At 44.2% G+C, this 18,266-nt stretch overlaps 1 protein-coding gene across 1 annotated transcript in view; it reads right to left on the reverse strand.

Moving 5' to 3' along the window:
* Positions 1–9,899: 9,899 nt before the first annotated feature.
* REV3L (REV3 like, DNA directed polymerase zeta catalytic subunit) overlaps positions 9,900–18,266 on the reverse strand; it is a 177,139-nt gene continuing 168,772 nt past the window's right edge. The window contains exons 31-32 of the mRNA XM_004702008.3: positions 15,358–15,567; positions 9,900–11,016 (exon numbers count right to left, since the gene is read on the reverse strand). Of these exons, the coding sequence (XP_004702065.1) occupies positions 10,876–11,016; positions 15,358–15,567 (351 nt within the window). The 3' untranslated portion in view covers positions 9,900–10,875. The remainder of the gene's footprint in view (positions 11,017–15,357; positions 15,568–18,266) is intronic.

Raw genomic sequence — 18,266 nt, forward strand, 5'->3', positions numbered from 1 at the left:
CGCTCGTCGTCCCTCGCTCACTAGTCCCTTTAACAGTTCCAATCTCAGAAACTCACAGGGGCAGTTCCCCTCTGTCCTGTATGGTCACAGTGAGGCAGATGGGCTCAATGACAGCGAGTTTGGCCTTTGAGGGGGCTCAACAGTTTGTATTGAACTGCTAACCTAAATGCTGACTGTGTGAGCCCCTGTGGGATGCAGAGCAAAGGCCTGGCAGTCTGCTTCAATACCACACTGGAGCAATTCTGCTTTGCAACACACAGGGTGACCAGGAGTCAGAATCTGCTGGCTGGCAGCGCCCTCCCCACCCCCCACTAATGATCAGTCCCAAGGGACTCGGTAAGCTAACACAGGACCCAAAGAAAAACAGCTGGAACGAGGTATTTTAACCAGAAAATAAATCTCAACAGTGAAAGAGACCATCTACAAAAGGGAAGTTTTTAAGCTTTAAAAATAATTGTTATGGCAGCAAAGACACCCCTGGGTGGTGCAGTTAACAGGCTCAGATCCCAGGGTGCCCTGGGTGCCCTGGGTGCCCAGATCAAGGCCTTGTGATCAGAGGCGCCCGAAGCCCAGAGCTGCAGCCGGGCAGGGCCGCTTCCAGCCTATTGGTAACAGCTCACTGACTCACCCTCAACGACTTCTGGAGGCAGGTGGGTGGTGCTAGGGCTCTTTCACAGGTGAGATACATGCTTAGATCCACCCCTCGCCCCGCTCCCGGTCCTACAGCCATCAGGGAAGAGGGCCAGAGCACAAATCTCCATTTGTGTGACTCCAAAGCCCAGTTTCTACCTGTAAACCGACCTCCTGGCCAGGGGAGGCGTCCCACGCTCACTCAGCAGGGGCTTGAGGCATTGTGCTGGTGCTGGGCACTTCTTAAAGGGCCCAAGGGAGAGAGCAGCATTTGCAAACGTTGGCACTGGTGATTCCCTGCGATCTGCTGTGGCTAGTCCTAGCAGCAGGCGCCGACATAGCAGTCCTGGTTCTTGAGTTTGCAGTGGACAGAGGGCCTCCTTCCTTCAATGTGGAGGATGCCAACTCCCACTCCAGCCTTCCTCACTGCCCTCCTCGTTGCTACTCTCCCCAGGTTCAGAGCCTCTCAGTTTCCTTCTCAGGCCACTGTGCCATCCCAGGGGTCTGGGGCTTTCTCCTCCAGTTGCTAGTCTTGGAAAGGGGTCAGACACACGGGGGTAGTCCTACCCTGCCCTGTAGGGTCACGACAGTTGGCTTTGACTTGCTGGCAAGGAGTTAGGGTTTTGCTTAGTATCTGGCAATGACTAATGCATTGCATGTGCGTGGCTAATCACAGAACCAGCGCCTGCATCGCTGGTCAGAAAATCTCGGCCTGCTCATTAGGGGCAGGTGGTAGCGTTCTCAGTGTCCTAAAAATGAAATGTTTGCGCTTTTGTGTTACCTATGGTCAAGTGAGTTGCTTTTCCAAAGCATTGTCCCTTAGTGATGTTTCCAGACGAGCCCAAGCTTAGTGAATTCTTGCTCAACGATGCACACATGGCGTTCGGAGGCCTGGAACACGGCGGCACACGGGATTGGTTTCCCCACCCCTTTCCCAGCGTGCTTCCTTGGTCATCTCCAACACAGGGCACCCGCAGCAGTAAGGTGGCCGGTGGCCCACGCCCAGTTCTTTTCTTACCGAGCACACAGAAAGCTGGTTTCCTCCACCCCGAGAGCTGTGCTACAGAGGCCTTTCCTTGGTTGTCCTCTTAGAGCTGCCCGAAGCACACTCAGGGTGAGGCAGCGGGGCAGGCTGGGCCTGCTGTGTCGTCCTAACTGCCTCCTCCTCTGCCCTCGTGTGAGCCTGAGCCCCTTCCTGGGTCAGCTATCACTCAACACTGGGGGCGAGTTTATTACAAAGCCAAAACTGGTGAAGTGTAGCTGGCAACCGGTCTTGCCACAGGGAAGGGACAGGTACTGAGGTAACAAGTAGAGTGAACTTGAGTGACCAACATCTAAAAGGGGGTGTCAGGGGAGCCAGCCCGTAACAAAATCATCACAGACCCAGTAGGTGCAATCGTACAGCGATAATAAGTAAAGATTATAGTAACGTCATAGGGAATAAGGAGAGATAGAAGAGATTGAAATAATGGAGTCAGACACATTTCATGGTAGCATGCTCACCTCAGCTCCTTTTGGTGGTACAGGGCAGGAGAAGGAGGGAGGGGAAGGAGGACATGGGGAGAGGGGACAGGGGAACGAGGACCAGGAGAGAGAACACTGGGGGAGAGAGCTTTTTATTTCTAACCAAGGCTTATATATCTTTCGGGGACATACAAGCCCCCTAATTACAGGTAAAGACATACATCACAGGAAGGGGTTGAACTATAGGTAATACAGTAATGAGGGGGATGATGTAGGGGTATACAAGCAGTAGGAAGGGGAGGGATGGGGGTACACATGTGACAAGATGGGCAGATCCTAGATTCAGGATGGCAGCCTAACTTTGGATGTCATTGAGCAGGTTTGACCTGTTCTCTGGCTCTCCATAGAAACCATTATCAATAGGGTGTGAGCCCCACCTGTGGTGGGACCAGACAGTCTGAACGCTGAATGCATCTGACCTCCCACCGTGTGCTGGCAAATAGCCTCTAATGTTTGGCATCTCTTTGGGGGGGGGGGGAGACAAAGCTGGGGGAAAGTCTTTTGTATCCCACAATTCCCCCTTTTGTTTTACATATAACATTCAAAAGAGCCGTAGGGGCGAAGTGGTTATTTTCTATACATTGAAAGCTGTTTCGACAAATTTAATGACCAAATTAATATAGCCAAAAATTCAGGCTTATGGCAAACATTTTGAATCCAGGCCCAGGGGATAAAGTCCCCCTATGCCCATCTGCTATTGGAAGAAGTATGAGGGATTGGATGTTGCAGCAGGAAGAAATAGAGCAAATAGGAACATGTGCTTCTTATGGGAGACAGAATCAACCATGTGCGTACTTTAAGGCAGCACAGCTTTAGGGGGAGAAACAGTGGAAATGATAGATTACCACAGGAAAATGTACTTGGACTATATCTCCAACTACCAGAGTGGCAGTTTTCCACCAAGGAATACTAGTCTTCCAGATTCCCTCTGTACCAGTCAGGGAATAAGTCCCATTTATATTTCCCTCAGTGTTAGTTTCCCACATTTCCCCCTTCTGCATCATGTTTAAGATTTAATAGTGTCACGGAGGCAACATGGTCTCTTCATATCTCTTAGCTTCCTATAGAAGCGGCATGAGACTGTGAGCATCAAAATTATGATTATAAACAACACAGTCAGACTGGAACTTAAGTTATGTGAAATGCTTTGAGTCCAAGCTCGAGGGTTCAACCCTTCCCTGCTATCCACCAATTGTTTACTCATATCAGAGCCAGGAGACACCTCAAGCGCCTGTCTTTGAATGTATAGAAAATATCCTTTTAGCTAAATCACATCTAATGAAGTGTTTCTCTTAAACCCTTGCAAATGTTGTCTAATTAAATCCCAATCATGCAGTGTCTTATTATATGGGTAAGGGGTTAAACAAAAATCAGTAACATTCCAATCACATTTTAGCATTAATTGACAAGTCCAAAATGTTGATCTTTCAGCAAAAGAACAGTCTGTTGTAATAGTCCAGTCACTAGTATATCAAATATTCAGTTATGATAGAGTCCCAGAGTGTCCTTTGACAGCGTCAGGAATGGAAGAAATATCTCAGCAGTCAGCGATCGCCATTCTCAGGAATCCGCGAGGTCTTTTTGACATTTTGGATAGCTTCAGTAACAGGACAGGGTCAGGTCACGCATCAGACTCCCTCCTTTCTTCTGGGCCTTGCTGACTGAAGAGAAATCCACCAATCTCCTTTGCCTGTGAAAACAAATAGCCGCTCCCTTCGGGGTGTCAGCAACCTGGAAAGAGAGTCATGGTTAAGATCGGGTGGTTTCTCCATCTTTTCCATGTCCATCTTTCTCTAAACGTGATTGCATCCTTCTAAGGGGGTCCGCCAATTGTGTTCTGCAAAAACATAAATGTACAGCCCTTTCTCCAGGTGACAAATGGGCCTGGATCCCAAACACGATTTCCATCTTCCTGGGACTTCTTAGGACCAACTTATTCTGTAGAAGTGAAAATGTGTTTATCTGCCCTAATTTTCTTATAAGCGTTCAGTAAGGAGAAAATTTTTTTGGTTAAAATGACTAAATGAACTTTTGTCACACATAAGATCCCTCTTCTGCCCCTTCTGTTTTAAAGATGCAGATTTTAAAGCACTGCTAGAAATCTCAGGTAACTTGCTTGGTTTTAGACCAGTAAAACTACTAGACAGGCTTCATTGTTATGTAAATTTTGACTCTCAGCTCTCAGAGAAACTGGAGAGCTAATTGTGAGAACTGCATACCACACTCAGGATGATTGGAAAGACTGAAAAAATCCTTAATAAAATTGTTCAGCTGTTTTTGAACTAACTTACCAGACAGACATTTTTTCTCTAAGTTTACCAATAAGGTTATAAGTTAAGTCACATTGCCCTTCAGGCTTTTTACACTGTATGATTTTACAATCTTGCAATAGTCTGTCTTGGTTAGCTTCTCTCATTCCTTCCATGCTAGATTTAGAGGAAGTTAGTGGGTGGGTCTTAGGCCCTCGTGAATGCCCTAAGGAAATGACCCCATGTCCAAAATTGAAAAACCTTTTTCCTCCAATTTCTAATTTCATGTGGGGGCTGTGTTTCCCCACAATGACATTCCAAATGACCCCTTGATTTAACATAGGGTGGTAAGACTTCTCAAGTACTCTTCCCTGATAGGTATACATTTTTACTCTAGAAATGCAAAGAAGTAAAAATTGACTTAAGCGATCTTTCTTCTTTATGAACCATGGTATATAAGATATTATCACTGCCTTAATTTCATCATAATCCTGATAAATAATTCCAGTGGCCACCAGAACACTTTTGAGAATTTAGGTTGGACATTCCTAATAAGCTTCCCATAGTTCTTTTAGGTAGCAGAACCCAATCACCAGTCTTAATAATTTCTGGCTTTTCTTCATACCTCTGAATAACTCCAGGAACAATTTGAATTCCTTGATTACTTAGGTTAAATCTTCCTGATAAAAACTGTATTACTCTGTCAATAAGGGGCTCCTGCTTTTTGGAACCATCAAACTGCTGCGAGGGCTTCTGAACCTTTACTTGGTTAGTCAAACTTACTGCAGCGAGAACAGTGGCTGGACTTTTGGAAGTTTGGTTAGGTCCAGGGTCCTGCTGTGAGGTTGGGGGATACCTGTGATTGCTGCCATTCGAAGATTCTTTTGCTGCCATTTGAAGATTCTTTTGCTGGGAGGGGTCTGGATCAAGCTTCTTCTTTTATTTCCTTGCTGGTAAGCATTTGCTAATGGAAATCCCTTTACTGTTGAATCTTGAGTGGCAATGACTCGCCCAGTGAGTTCCTTTCCTGCAGCTGGAGCAAAGTCCAGGTTCTTTTAAACCTGAACTTGGTGGTCCTGGCCCATGCTCTGGTGCAGGCCTCAGCTCGCGCTCTGCGGCCAGGCTGATGGGCCTGCGCTCTACACTCTCCTTGAAGATGACCTAGTTTCCGTAACTGAAGCATTTTCTTCTAGGTCTGGTGTAGTTTGCCAAGGCAGCTGCCATGAGGTTGGCCTTGTGCCTTGTTCCCTGTAGGGACGCAAGGCATTTTTAGTGTTCTTATGAGCAGTTTTACTGCCTGCACATTTTGTATACATTCGGAAAGTTTTCCAACCAGGACAGAGTCTACATAGGATTCATCATTCTGCTGCCTTAATAGCTGTATAACTCGGCCTTCTCTCTCCTGATGGAATTACCTTTCCCCAGGCCCTTAGGCAAACCTCATGCTATTGCCTGTTCAGTAAACTCTAGTTGAGACTCAACTGTGATATAATTCTCATCCCCTAGCAATTGATGAATTCCTATATCTATCCCATTCTCAGCATTCTTACAAGCTTGTCAATAGGCTGAAAAATCCCAGCACATACGATATTGTAAAAACTCTGAAGGATAAAGACATAACTTTTGCCAGTGATCTCGTCAGCAGGATCCAGCACTCAGACTCAGCCTAAGATCTTCTTATGCTAATTACCAAATGAGAGTCTGGGTCAGTCAGTGACCGCCTGCTTGAGATCTTTCAGTAGCTTAAAGGGAAAGGCCTTATGGTGCTGGTCTTGAATCCCATGTGGGTGCTGTTCATCAGGCTGTCTGTTAATAACTAATGGGATAAGCCATCCGAAATCTGCTTCCTGAGCTATACTTTTCTCCACCTGTGAAACCGGAGTTGCCTTCCTACTCCTAGCCTCTTTGCTTTTCACTTCCTGAACCTTACATCTCTCCATTTGCATTTCTTTAGACCAAATCTCATTTCTCCCTCCAGCATTGACTTGCCTGGTTGTATTGTGATTCCCTATGCCATACTCTGGTGGGGGTGGGGGAGCAGATACTTCTAGTCTGATATTTCCTGATTCAGACTTCATTTTCTCGGCTGTTTAAAATCTTCTCATCCGCCTGATACTCATTCAGCCTGCTTCTCACCTGATTTAAGTCTGTGTAGTTTAGAGGCTTCTCACTACTCTGCTGGTCGTTTCGCTTTCTCTACCCGCAGAGGCTTTTAATCTGCACCCACAGCGCCCAGGTCTCCATGGGTATGCTGTCCTTCCCTGTGGGCCTTTTTAAAGTTAATGGCTACCATATCCCAGATCTCCATATCAAAAGTTCCTGACTCTGATTTCTTTACCACTTGAAGAAACGCGTTCATTTTCTTATTCGTTACCACTACATTTTGCTTCTTCAAGAGGTGGCTAAGAGTTATACAGTACTTTGTATGCTTGCTCTTTGCCAACCCATATCTCACTCAAAAAAAAAACACACTAAAAATATATATATATTTTCCCGATTCACCCTCCCTGTCCAATGAGGCTGTCCAATTGTTACCTGGGATATCTCAAGAGTTCTTTTCCTACTGGGCCCCACGTGATGGGCGCCATATGTCAGGGGAGCCAGCCCCTAACCAATCATCACAAACCCAATAGGCACAATTGTACAGCGATAATAAGATTATAGTAGAGTCAGGGAATAAGGAGAGAGAGAAGGGAGATTGAAATAATGGAGTAGACACATTTCGTAGTAGCATGCTCACCTCGGCTCTTCTTCATGGTACAAGGCAGGAGAGGGATGGAGGGGAAGGAGGACAATGGGAGAGAGGTCTGGGGAGCAAAGACCAGGGTAGAGAACACCAGGAGAGAGAGCTCTTTATTTTCAACCAAGGTTTATATATCTTTGGGGGATGTGCAAGCCCCCTAATTATAGGTAAAGAACTACATCACAGGAAAGGGTTGTACTATAGGTAATACAGTAATGAGAAGGGAATGATCTAGGGGTATACACTCAGTATATACACAGGGCATATATGCAGTAGGAAGGGGAAGGATTAGGGGCACACGTGACAAGATGGGCGGATCCTAGATTCAGGATGGCAGTCTAACTTTGGGTATCACTGAGCACGTTTGACCAGTTCTCTGGCTCCCCATGGAAACAATTACTATATTTATCGTAGGGTGTGAGTCCCACCTACAGTGGACCAGACTGATGGCTGAAAGCCTTCAGGGAGAAGTAATCCATTGTCCTTAACAGCAGGTGGTGGGACCAGACAGTAGTCTGAATGCATCTGACCTCCCACCGTGTGCTGGCAAATAGCCTCTAATGTTTGGGGGAGACAAAGCTGGGGGAAAGTCTTTTGTATCCCACAAGGGGGAACATCTACTCAGAAGTATTTGGCCTGAAAATGGCTGCTCTTCTGCTGAGGGCAGAGCCCAGTGTTATCCATACGAGGTTTTAAAAGAAGTGTTATGTGGAATCTGACATGGTTCTGCGGGTGGCATCAGGTTGATTCTGACTAAGTCACTCCCCACTGATGGGGTAAAACTGCTCCCTGGGGTTTCCTAGGCTGTGGTCTTGAAGGGAGGGGACAGCCAGGTCTTTCCTCCCACAGAGCTGCTGGGGGTGTGAACCACCAACCTGTCAGTCTGCAGCAAGCACTTAACCATTGCATCACCAGGCCTCCCTAAAACTTGGTAGGAAAATGGAATGAAACGATACTATATTGAAATCGAGAAAGTAAATTTACAACCTATTCAATACACCTTAGAGCAGCGGTTCTCAACCTGTGGGTCAGGGCCACTTTGGGTTACAGGGGTCCCTCGATTCTTAACAGTAGCAAAATTAGTTATGAAGTAGAAACGAAAATACTTTTTATGGTTGGGGGGTGGGTGGGTTACCACAACATGAAGAACTATATGAAAGGGTCACAGCATTAGGAAGGTTGAGAACCACTGCCTTAGAGTATCGAATAGGTTGTAACCCTATGATTCAGTGATTATGAAAATAAGAAAGTACACAGCTAGGAGACTTGACTAGTATAAAGGACAGTGTTAGGATCTAGACAACAAAACACAAACACAACTGTGTGCAGAATGTTTGGAGTTGCCAGAGCTGGGTAGGGCCCACAAATGCTCTTGGGGGCCTGCTCCAGCTGTCTCCATCAGCGGGACCCCACAGGACCACCTCCTCTAAGAATTGCCCACATCGTTGCCTGTGCTATTCATTCACATGCTATATCCATCTTCGGCCCAGATACTGGACTTATTGACAGACACTATTTTCTGGATCGAACTGCTCGATGGGGTTTTCCAGCCTATAAATCTTTGTAGGAGCAGACAGCCTCCTCTCTCTCTCTCTCACGTGACAAGTTTGTGGGTTTGAACCACTGACCTTGGAGAGACCCGACCCAACCTGTTGTGCCACCAGGGCCCCTTTTCTGTCTGTATAGAAGTGACATGGTTTGGCCGTTATCAGGGCTTTCTGTTGCCGAGTCCCCAGTTCGTGGTGGCCACGTGGGAGTGAGGTAAGGGAGATGGGCTAGAGTGTACTTGGCTTTGTTAGGCAATCCTGTGAAGAATGAGGAAACATTGTTGTTTTAACACTCTTAATGGGAATGCTTAATTATTTGATGTCTCCAAGCTCCTAGTTTTGACTCAGAGAAATCAAAGCATGCTAAAAATGATTTCCTCAATGCTCTTCAAGAGTTGAGTTCATGGTGGCCCACATGAAAGATCTAATTTATTAAGAGCTGATCAAAAGGGGAGGGAAATGTTTATGGAAGTAACACTGGAAGGCCCTTGGTAAAACAGGCGTTTTCAGCATTGCCCCAGGTGAGGGACTGAAACAGCTGAGGCCTCTCATTACAGGGCACTTAGGCCACAGCCTCCGGGTCAGCATTTCAGGGGTGCTTTGTCGCAGAAGAGGGCATGGGAAAGACTCAAAGTGAGGACCATTGCCTTAGTTTTACGCAGGTATGCTGAATGAACATCAGGAGAGTCCCGTGTGTGGCGGGGTTAGAGCAAGGCGAGCCTTTGGGGTGGGCGGGGCTTTCTACCTTAGCAGCACTGGGCAGCAGTGTGTGCAGAGGCTGTACTGACCGCGGGGCTCTGAAACGGAATCCCCTTTGTTTTGGGAAGTCTGGTCTGGCAACCAAAGGCGAGTAACCAGATGGGCTTTCTGTGCTAAAATAATAAATTGGCACTGAAGGTTTTCAAAAGTAGTGCTGCCGTTTGGCTTTCCTTTAGGGAAGTGTTGGCCCTAGGACGAGTGACCACCGATCTGGGTGAAGGAGCCTGGTGACCTGCTGGTGAGGACATCCTTAGGGGTCCCTGGAGGGGGAGTGCTACATTTTCCCTCAACTATTTTTACCGCTCTCTCTCTTTGATCTTATGGCTTTGGTACAGGAATTGCAACATCAGTTAGGATATGAAACAAGTTAAATTTAACTCCTTAAAACTCAGGAGAGGATAAGGTAAGATAATAGGACAATATTATTTATAGTAAGATACAAACGAATTTGTTGCACTTCATGTTTTATTCAACTTTAATATGGTTTCCATTATTAACTTTTAAAACAAAATGATTTCCAGTTTAAAAAACAATGCACTGACCACATAGTTCCTTTCTCATTTTATACAGTTATACAAATATCCTAAATACACATTTTGTGTTTAAGATGATGGCAAATAAGATTAACTGTACAGTACATAATGAAAGAAAATATTTTAAGCATATTTAGAAGCAATAGAAATGTCTATACAAAACAAGCAAAAATGGAATAAAATTTTTTTATTTTTAAAGTATTGCAACAGGCCCACAGGTTTGTAACAAAAAGGTCTCTGCACAGTTCCTCACGATGCCCCATTAATCGCTAAAGCAAGACAGCGGGTTTAGAAAATAAGGTTTCAAAACGCTCCACGTGGTACTATCGTTTGCACAGTTTGATCAAAATAACAAATCTACTTTGAGTCAAGCAAAACCTAGAGGAAATATACCAAACAACTTGAAAATCATCCGTATAAAATTCATTGCACATTTTACTCAGTTGTCTGAAAAGTAAAAAAGTGTATTTACAAAATATTTCGCAGTCAAAATTATAAAGTGAATGGGTATCTCTAACACGTCTTGATCCAGACAGTTCAAGGAAACACACTGATGAATTTTCTTTACGAGGTTTTCAGTGCTCCTTCCCGAAGGAAGTAAACCTGCTCCACACAGATGGGTTTACAAGATGGAAACGCACTGCAGCAAGCCCGACCCTGCCTTAGAGAACGCTGGTACGGGAGATGAAGCCTCTGTACACTGCAGGGAGCGAGCTGCTCGCAAAGCCACAGTACAGTTCTTACTTCCTTTACCAGAAGAGTCTTCGCGGTCTTCAGAGAACAGGCAGTGAACATCCTTGACGCAATGGAAGTTGAAAAAGCACCGTGCACAACAGTTGAGTGGTAAACACTGAAAAAAATAGCACCTGGAATTCCGTGAGATCCACCATTTAAAACTGGTCTAGTAACTGCCGGAGATACGGGGCCTTGGATAATTCTCGGTTCACGCGGGAGAGCTTGAAGAGGAGCGGGCAGCTGAGAGAGACACACGGGACATGGCGATCAGAGCAGCCCGCGCAGTTCCTGCAGATCTGAAAGTGAAGACAAGGGAGGAAGACAGTGGGAGCGTTTTCGTTTACGTGCCAACACCAGGCTTTGTAAGCCTCCCTTCTCACCTTCGGACAGGTTGCTGCAGACTTCAAACAGGTCATGGGAACATGGAGTGGATTTCCCCCACAAACTTTTGTGAAGCCCTTCAAAGGACACACAACACTGTAGAAGTTTCGTCATTTTTCATCTCAGAAGCCTCGCTTACTCTACCCATGTCGAGACACTTCTAAAGGACATTATTTCACAAAACAGTATAATAGGACTGAATGATTTAATTCATCCCACAGATCAATTTCCATTTATAAAATAATCCCACTAATATTCTTGTAAAAAGCTACCTGGCTACCTGTCAAAGAACGTCTTTTAAGCAAACTATATGTAAGCACTAGTCATCCCCGTTCCTGCCCCAATTACTCAGGTTTATCTTTTTATATGCTAATCATAAAAAGTTATTATTTCAGAGATAGAAATGCCCCTGTAAAAAATGCAAGTGATATGAATTTCAAAGTCCTAAATTAGCAGTTCTCAAGCCTGGCTAATGTGCTCCTGCCCAAGCCTGTTCCAGCCACTGAGTTAGAATCTCTGGGGCACAGAGCCTATGAATTTATACTTCTTAAGGTTCCCCAAGTGATTCTGATAAGATGATTGGATCTAAAGGAAAGAGGATATAGAAGCTAGGATCTAAAGGGGGAAAATGTTAAAAAGAGAGCATTGTGTTTTAAATAATTATCACCTTTCAAACAATTCAAAAGTCACACAATTAAGAGATTTTAAAATATGAAAAATTAGAAAGGCTATATTGAGAACTCCAGCAAACCAAACTAAATGCATGGCTGTTAAGTGGGTTCCAACTCCTGGTGGCCCTGTGGAAGAGCACAATTGTGCCACCAGGGCTCCGAGACTAAGTCTTTCTGGGAACAGGCAGCCTCTTCTTCCCCTATGGTGGCTCAAACCTGGAGGTTCAAACTCTGGTAGAAGCCCACTGCTGAACCCACAGCACCACCAAGGACTTCTTCATGAGGCCCCTAAGGGTCAAGAAAATAAAGGCTGACTTTTCATTTGAGTGGTGCATCCAAAACAGCAGCAACTGTGCTAGGTTGTAGAGAGAGAAGTGTGCTCTAGTGAGTTCTTTAATCTGTATTATCAGAGCTCTGTCCTTGCCCCAGTATCATCCATTCTGCTGAAGTGTGTATTTCTGTATTGTACCCAGTATTGTGATATTCTGTAAGTGGACTGTCTCGGAGCATGTGCTTCAGTCTATTCTGAGGGCAGAGTAGGTGGTTTCTATTCTGATGTTTCTTTCTACTTAGATCTCTGCCAACACACTCAAGTTCATTCTCAGATAGAGAAGCTACCTTACAGCTCTGTACACCAGACTCTCTATACTCGGGTGCCAAGGCACACTGATAAATACTTAAGCACCTTCTGCAGGGCAGGATGGAATTACTGGGCTCACTAAATTTAACTGGTGGTTAGTTTCATGTATCCTGAGTGGTGATTTACACCCTGACCACTGCAGCTTATATTTCAAACTTTAAACACCACACCTAGACACTGACTTTGAAAAAAAAAAAAGTTTTTGCTTTAACCTTTAATGATGCTTTCCTTTTTGACTGTCTTTTGGCTTACTTTCTAGTTTTTTAATAAGCATTTACCTCTTATACTCATGTATAAGGCGAGGTTTTTTTTTAGCACATTTTAAATGCAGTTTTGTGGTAAAATTAGGTGCCTTGGCTGATATTTGGGTCGGCTTAAACTCGAGTATATACGGTATTTTTTCATATTTCCTGTTATGTGTTTAAAGTAGTGAGATTTTCTCTGAGCTCTCCTAGGTAAGATTTTGTTTAAATCACATCAAACTCACTGCCAGTGAACCCATTCCTCCTCAGAGACCCCAGAGGGCTGGAACTGCCCAGGTGGGGTCGAGCCTGCAGCTCTTTATGGGAGTGGAAAGCTTCATCTGTGTGGCTGCTGATTTCAAAATGCTAACCTCGTGGTTAGCAGCCCAAAGGAGTACTACAATCTTCAAGAGAATCACTGTGTTTTCTGAGCTTGTTCCTGATAACTAGCTGTTTGTTTCTTTGTGAAATTTGTTGAGGCTTTCTTTACAGAAGCTCTTTGACATTCTGAAGAGCTGAAAGAAGGTGTGCTCTCCAGTACTGGGTGAGATTGTTCTGTGGGCATAAGGTCTACCTTAGTGTGTTGCCTTCTACAACGATGCTTATATCCTGATCGCTTTAACCACCTTGGACTAAGAATTGACACAAAATCTCCTGTTACCAGTATGTTTCTATTTCTCATCATATCTCTTATAATTTCTACATAGAAAGTTTCTGTGTATTATTTAATGTACCAGAGGAACATATTTGAATTAAAAACATGAGTTAAAAATACAATGCGAGTTGAAAAAAACGATAAACCATACTTCCTTATAAGCAAGAATTATTTTTAAGTGTGCTTTTTTTTGAGAAAATACCTAACTCTGAGAGTGTTCTAGTTAAGCCGCAGTAAGTAGTGCAGTGTTTGCAGCTGAGGGCAGAAGACGGGTCGGCAGAGGCAAGGGGCCTCATGCCAGGCTGACCTTGGTGGGGCTTGGGCAGCATCGTCCCTTTCTCTTTCTCTGCCTTACTGAGTTCACCTGGTGTGTAGGGGGCACACAGGTACACATGTAGTCTCACAGGAGGCGGTGACAAAGAGCCCACGGTAGGGAAGGCATTACCGGGTAAGGGGTTTAAAGTGATGTCTCTAGAGGACTTGAGGCAGGAGGCAGCAAAGTTAATGTGGCCAGAGGGTGAGAGATTAAGGTGCATGCATGGACCCATAAAAGGTTCAGTTGCTATGGGTGGGGAGGGGGTAGTGTGAAAGGGAAAAGTAATGGTGATAGGTAGCCGGCAGTTGCCAGGATGGGGAAAGCATCTTAAACCAGGGAGATGGAGATAGCGTGAGGGAGTGCTCCAGTGTTGAGGATGGATAGGATGGGAGCAAAAACTGGAACAGGGAGACAGGCAGGGAGGAATGATAGGGAGGGGTGGAGAAAGTGAGAATAAAAGCTATTTAGCATATTGGAAGCAGAGAGGAGTCAACTTCTCATTTTAGATGCCACCATGCTTAATGAAAATTAATCAATGCACTCAAGATGATTGGTTACACTGTTATTAACATTTTCCTCCCAGTACAAACTACAGCAGCTCGAATGATGCTGAGGAAATAAATCTATACCTTCCCAATCTCTCTAATCATTGGAATTCTAGTCCTTGTTCACCCAAATTTTCCTACTGAGAGGTACTTGATTTGAAACGTTTTATCACCTTTGGGACATGGTACCAAGTCTGGCTTTTATATATTGGTGGTTGGATTGTATTAGGCTTGTAGGTAGATAAGCTACTATAAATATTTCCCTATGAGAATTTAGAATGTTAAAGCTAGATAGCACGTTAGGGCATTCTGTCAACCTTTTCATTTCATACATGGCAAAACTCAGGCTAAGGGACTTGCCTGTTATAACTCCCAATGTTGTTTCCATCAGCTTAATTCAGTTCCCACTAAATAATGCTGTCTCAGTCATTTGGTTGAGTTTTAAATATTTCACTAATTTTATATACTGTTCTTATAAATCAAATTTAACCCCACCCCCAGATTGTTTTTCTCTACAAAAAATGTAATTTAAACATGATAGCATAACATATCTCTCAAGAAAGGAATTTTTTTTAGAAAAACTGTGCTAAGCTAGTTTTTCCTTAGATATTATTTTCTGCCTTCATAAGCTGTTGCTTTGTATTCTTTCCTGCTAGAATTTCCCTGTCTGGAAAGTCATTTCTGAATAGTAGGTCTGCTTCTCAGCTCCGCTTACCATCAGTGTAGCAAGGAGTAAATCACTTAACCTCCCATGTCACCTTACTGATCTGTCGGAGTGCTAGGACAGGCTCTGGCACCTGGAAGCACTCAATCATGTTAACTAGCTATGTTCTGTCTGGACTCCTTCTGAAGTGCACTAGCAATTCTCTAGGACCACCAGGTTTCTGTGAGGATTATTAGTGTGGACACTTCTTTTTCTAATACTACCATAGAAAACGTTGACTGGATGGACATTCTAATTCTGGGTTTTAACGGACATGCTACACTATATCCATGGAAACAAACACAATGAATTGTAAAACAAACTAAGCCACTGGGAATAATTCATGAGAGAGTTTTTGGGATTTTGCAAAGCTTATCAATTTGGAGCCCACATTCCACACCAGCTTCTTGTTTCACACCACACCTCATGAGCCTATGAAGAATCGGATTGCTTGTAATTCTGGGTCTACTGAACAAGGTCATACCTTGACGAGCTGCTCCTGTTTCCGTTCCAGCTCTCGAATTTCTTGGTTGAGGATGACTGTGACATGCTGAGGTTGGCTCCGACACTTACTACAGATGCCATGTTGAGTCAGGTCGTCACATACAGGACAGTGTAAGGTAGTGAAATACTGTGAAATCGTGCCTTTCCGTCCTTCAGTTTCACTTCGAGAGGAAGTGCAGGCTTTCTGGATCTACAGAAATATCAATTCAGAAATGAGTCTGAGCCAGCTTCCCAGCAGAGCTATTATTCTCATGCTAATTAGAGGTTTCTGTCAATAATTCATGACTATGTGGCAGTGTGACTTCTAGCCACAGGCTTTGTAACTCCTACCAAGTCACTGGTGGGACATGCAAACACGATGTATGGGACTCTTCAAAGGGTACAGGTCAGCTTTGCTCCTCTGTGCATTTAAAATGAGCCATCTCAGAAAAAGGAACAAGGGAATCTCACTGCCATCCCCAAAGAAGAGACAAGAGTGGAACATGTTCTTTGTACCAAGAAATATAGAGCTTAGAAACACAGCGCTGTGACTTCCACAGAGAAACAATAGTAAGGCAGCAGAGGAGCAGCAGAACTAAGTGTCAGAGCCTGAGGCAGAGTGGAAGGAAGGCTTCCAGGTCGAGAGAGTAAAGCTTACTGCTGCCTTTGGGCAGGTGGCTCACCGGCAAAGTGGGTGCCTGCTTGCACTTAATCTGGGGGAGCTAGAGCCAGACAACTTCATGAGGAGGCTTTTGGTGGAGTGCCATGCCCTGGAGGCATTTAATGGCATCACTAAACATTTGCTTGGGTAAGACAGAAGTCGAGGGATCTCATGGCACAGAGACCGAGGACCCAAGAGAGCTGAGCCTGTGGTCCTGACGGAGGTGTCCCTGGCCTGAAAAACTGTATCCTGAGCATTCTTGATCCTAAATTGTAACCTGTTCATTTCTCTCAAAAACCCTATAATTGTGAGTATTGTCTGTGAATTCTGGGTGCGTATTACAATGGATTATTGAGCCCACCAGAGAAGTATGAAGTATTGTGGAAGGAAGGACTACTGTCAGAACTGTTAGAGGGAAGAGAGTGAAGGAAGGGACGTCTGCTCCCTGCCTAGTTGGACTGGGCCCTGGGCTGATGAGTTTGATTCTCCTCCCGCTTGTGTAGTCAGAGGCGGTCAGGCAATTGTCTGCAGGACATTTGACAGGCAGACATTATTCTAGGCACTGGGACAAGAGAAATGAACAAAGTTCTTGCTGCCACAGAGCAAATATCTTACTATTGTTATCATCTACTTACGTAGATCCCCTGCCAACAGTCAGCTTTTGGTTGCGATACATAGGGCTAGGAGATCATAGATAGTAGGGGAAGCAGAAAAAATCCCAGCCGAGAGGGATAATGTTTTTAAGGCTGCATAGATTGTGTCATGGAAAGAAGGCAACTGGAAGGTCAAACAAGACAAAGATAACTTGTAGATAGATGCTTATTGGGTAGTATGAGGGAAAATCTAAGCAAAAAACCTGGAGTACTTCAAATTTAATTATACACGTCGTCTAAGAATTCCTCATTTGAAGTTACTATAGGTTCCTAAAGACTTATCTTTGAGTACTTTTTACATTAAAACAACACTACCGTATTATTGTTAGACCCTCAGCAGTCTCCTGTTGTTGTTGGCACGGTGCCCCTGAGCTGGCTTCAATTCATAATTAGGCCTTTCGAACAACAGAACAAAGCACTGTCTGGCCTGGTGCCATTCTCATGGCTGTTCTGTTGGACCCCACTGTTGCAACTACTGTGTCAACCAAGCTCATCGAGAATCTTCCAAGTATGATGTCCTTTTCAAGGGCTCAGTTTCTCCTGATAACATGTCCAAAGTACATGAGATGAACTCTTGCCATCCATGCTTCCAAGAAGCATTCTGGATATTCTTCTTCTACGATACCTGTTTGTTCTTCTAGTAATCCATGGTACTTTCATTATTCTTTGCCAATACCATAATTCAAATGCATCAATTTTGCTCCACCTTTTTACACACTGTCACATTATTACACATGAGGCAATTGAAAATACTATGGCTTGGGTTCAAGCATACCTTAGTCTTCAAAGTGACTTTTGCTCTTTAATACTTTTAAAAAGGTCTTGTGCAGATCTGCAAGATGCAAGATGCCATTTGATTTCTTGACTTCTGCTTCCATGAGCATGGACTGTGAAGTCAAGTATAATGAAATCCTGAACTACTTCAACCTTTTTTCTTTTTATCATGTCATCTATTGGTCCACTTGTGAGGAATTTTGTTTTCTTTACACTGAGTTCTAATTCATACCAGTTGTAATTCATACTTTGATATAAAGTCCAGCTTCTTGGATTATTTGTTCAGCATATAGACTAAATATGGTGAGAGAATATAGCCTTGACACACACCTTTCCTAATTTTAAACCATGGAGGCATTCCCCGGTTCTGTTCAAATGACTGACTCTTGAAGTATGCACAGGTTCTGCATAATTAAGTGTTCTGCAGTGCCCTTTCTTTGCAATGTTATTTATAGTTTGCAATGATCCAATCATCAAAATGCCTTTGCCTAGCCAATGAAACACAAGTAAGTATCTCTCTGGTATTCTACTTTCAGGCACTAGCCATCTGATGTCAGCAATGATACTCCTCATCCCATGGCCTCTTCTGAATCTGGTTTGAATTTCTGGCAGCTGCTGGTCGATGTACTGCTCCAACTGTTATTATCTTCAGTAAAATGTTACTTGCATGCTATTAAGGATATTGTTTGACGATTTTCACACTGTTGAGTCACACCTTTCTTTTGAATGGGCCAGTTGGTTGGTCAAGTAGCACTTTCAAAATTTCTAGGCATAAACGACTACTTCCATCACTGCATCAGTTCTTTGGAACATCTCAACTGC

The sequence above is a fragment of the Echinops telfairi genome, unplaced genomic scaffold, assembly GCF_000313985.2.
Source record: "Echinops telfairi isolate 266 unplaced genomic scaffold, ASM31398v2 ScPeMD7_3533;HRSCAF=4204_0, whole genome shotgun sequence".
Taxonomy (NCBI): Eukaryota; Metazoa; Chordata; class Mammalia; order Afrosoricida; family Tenrecidae; genus Echinops; species Echinops telfairi.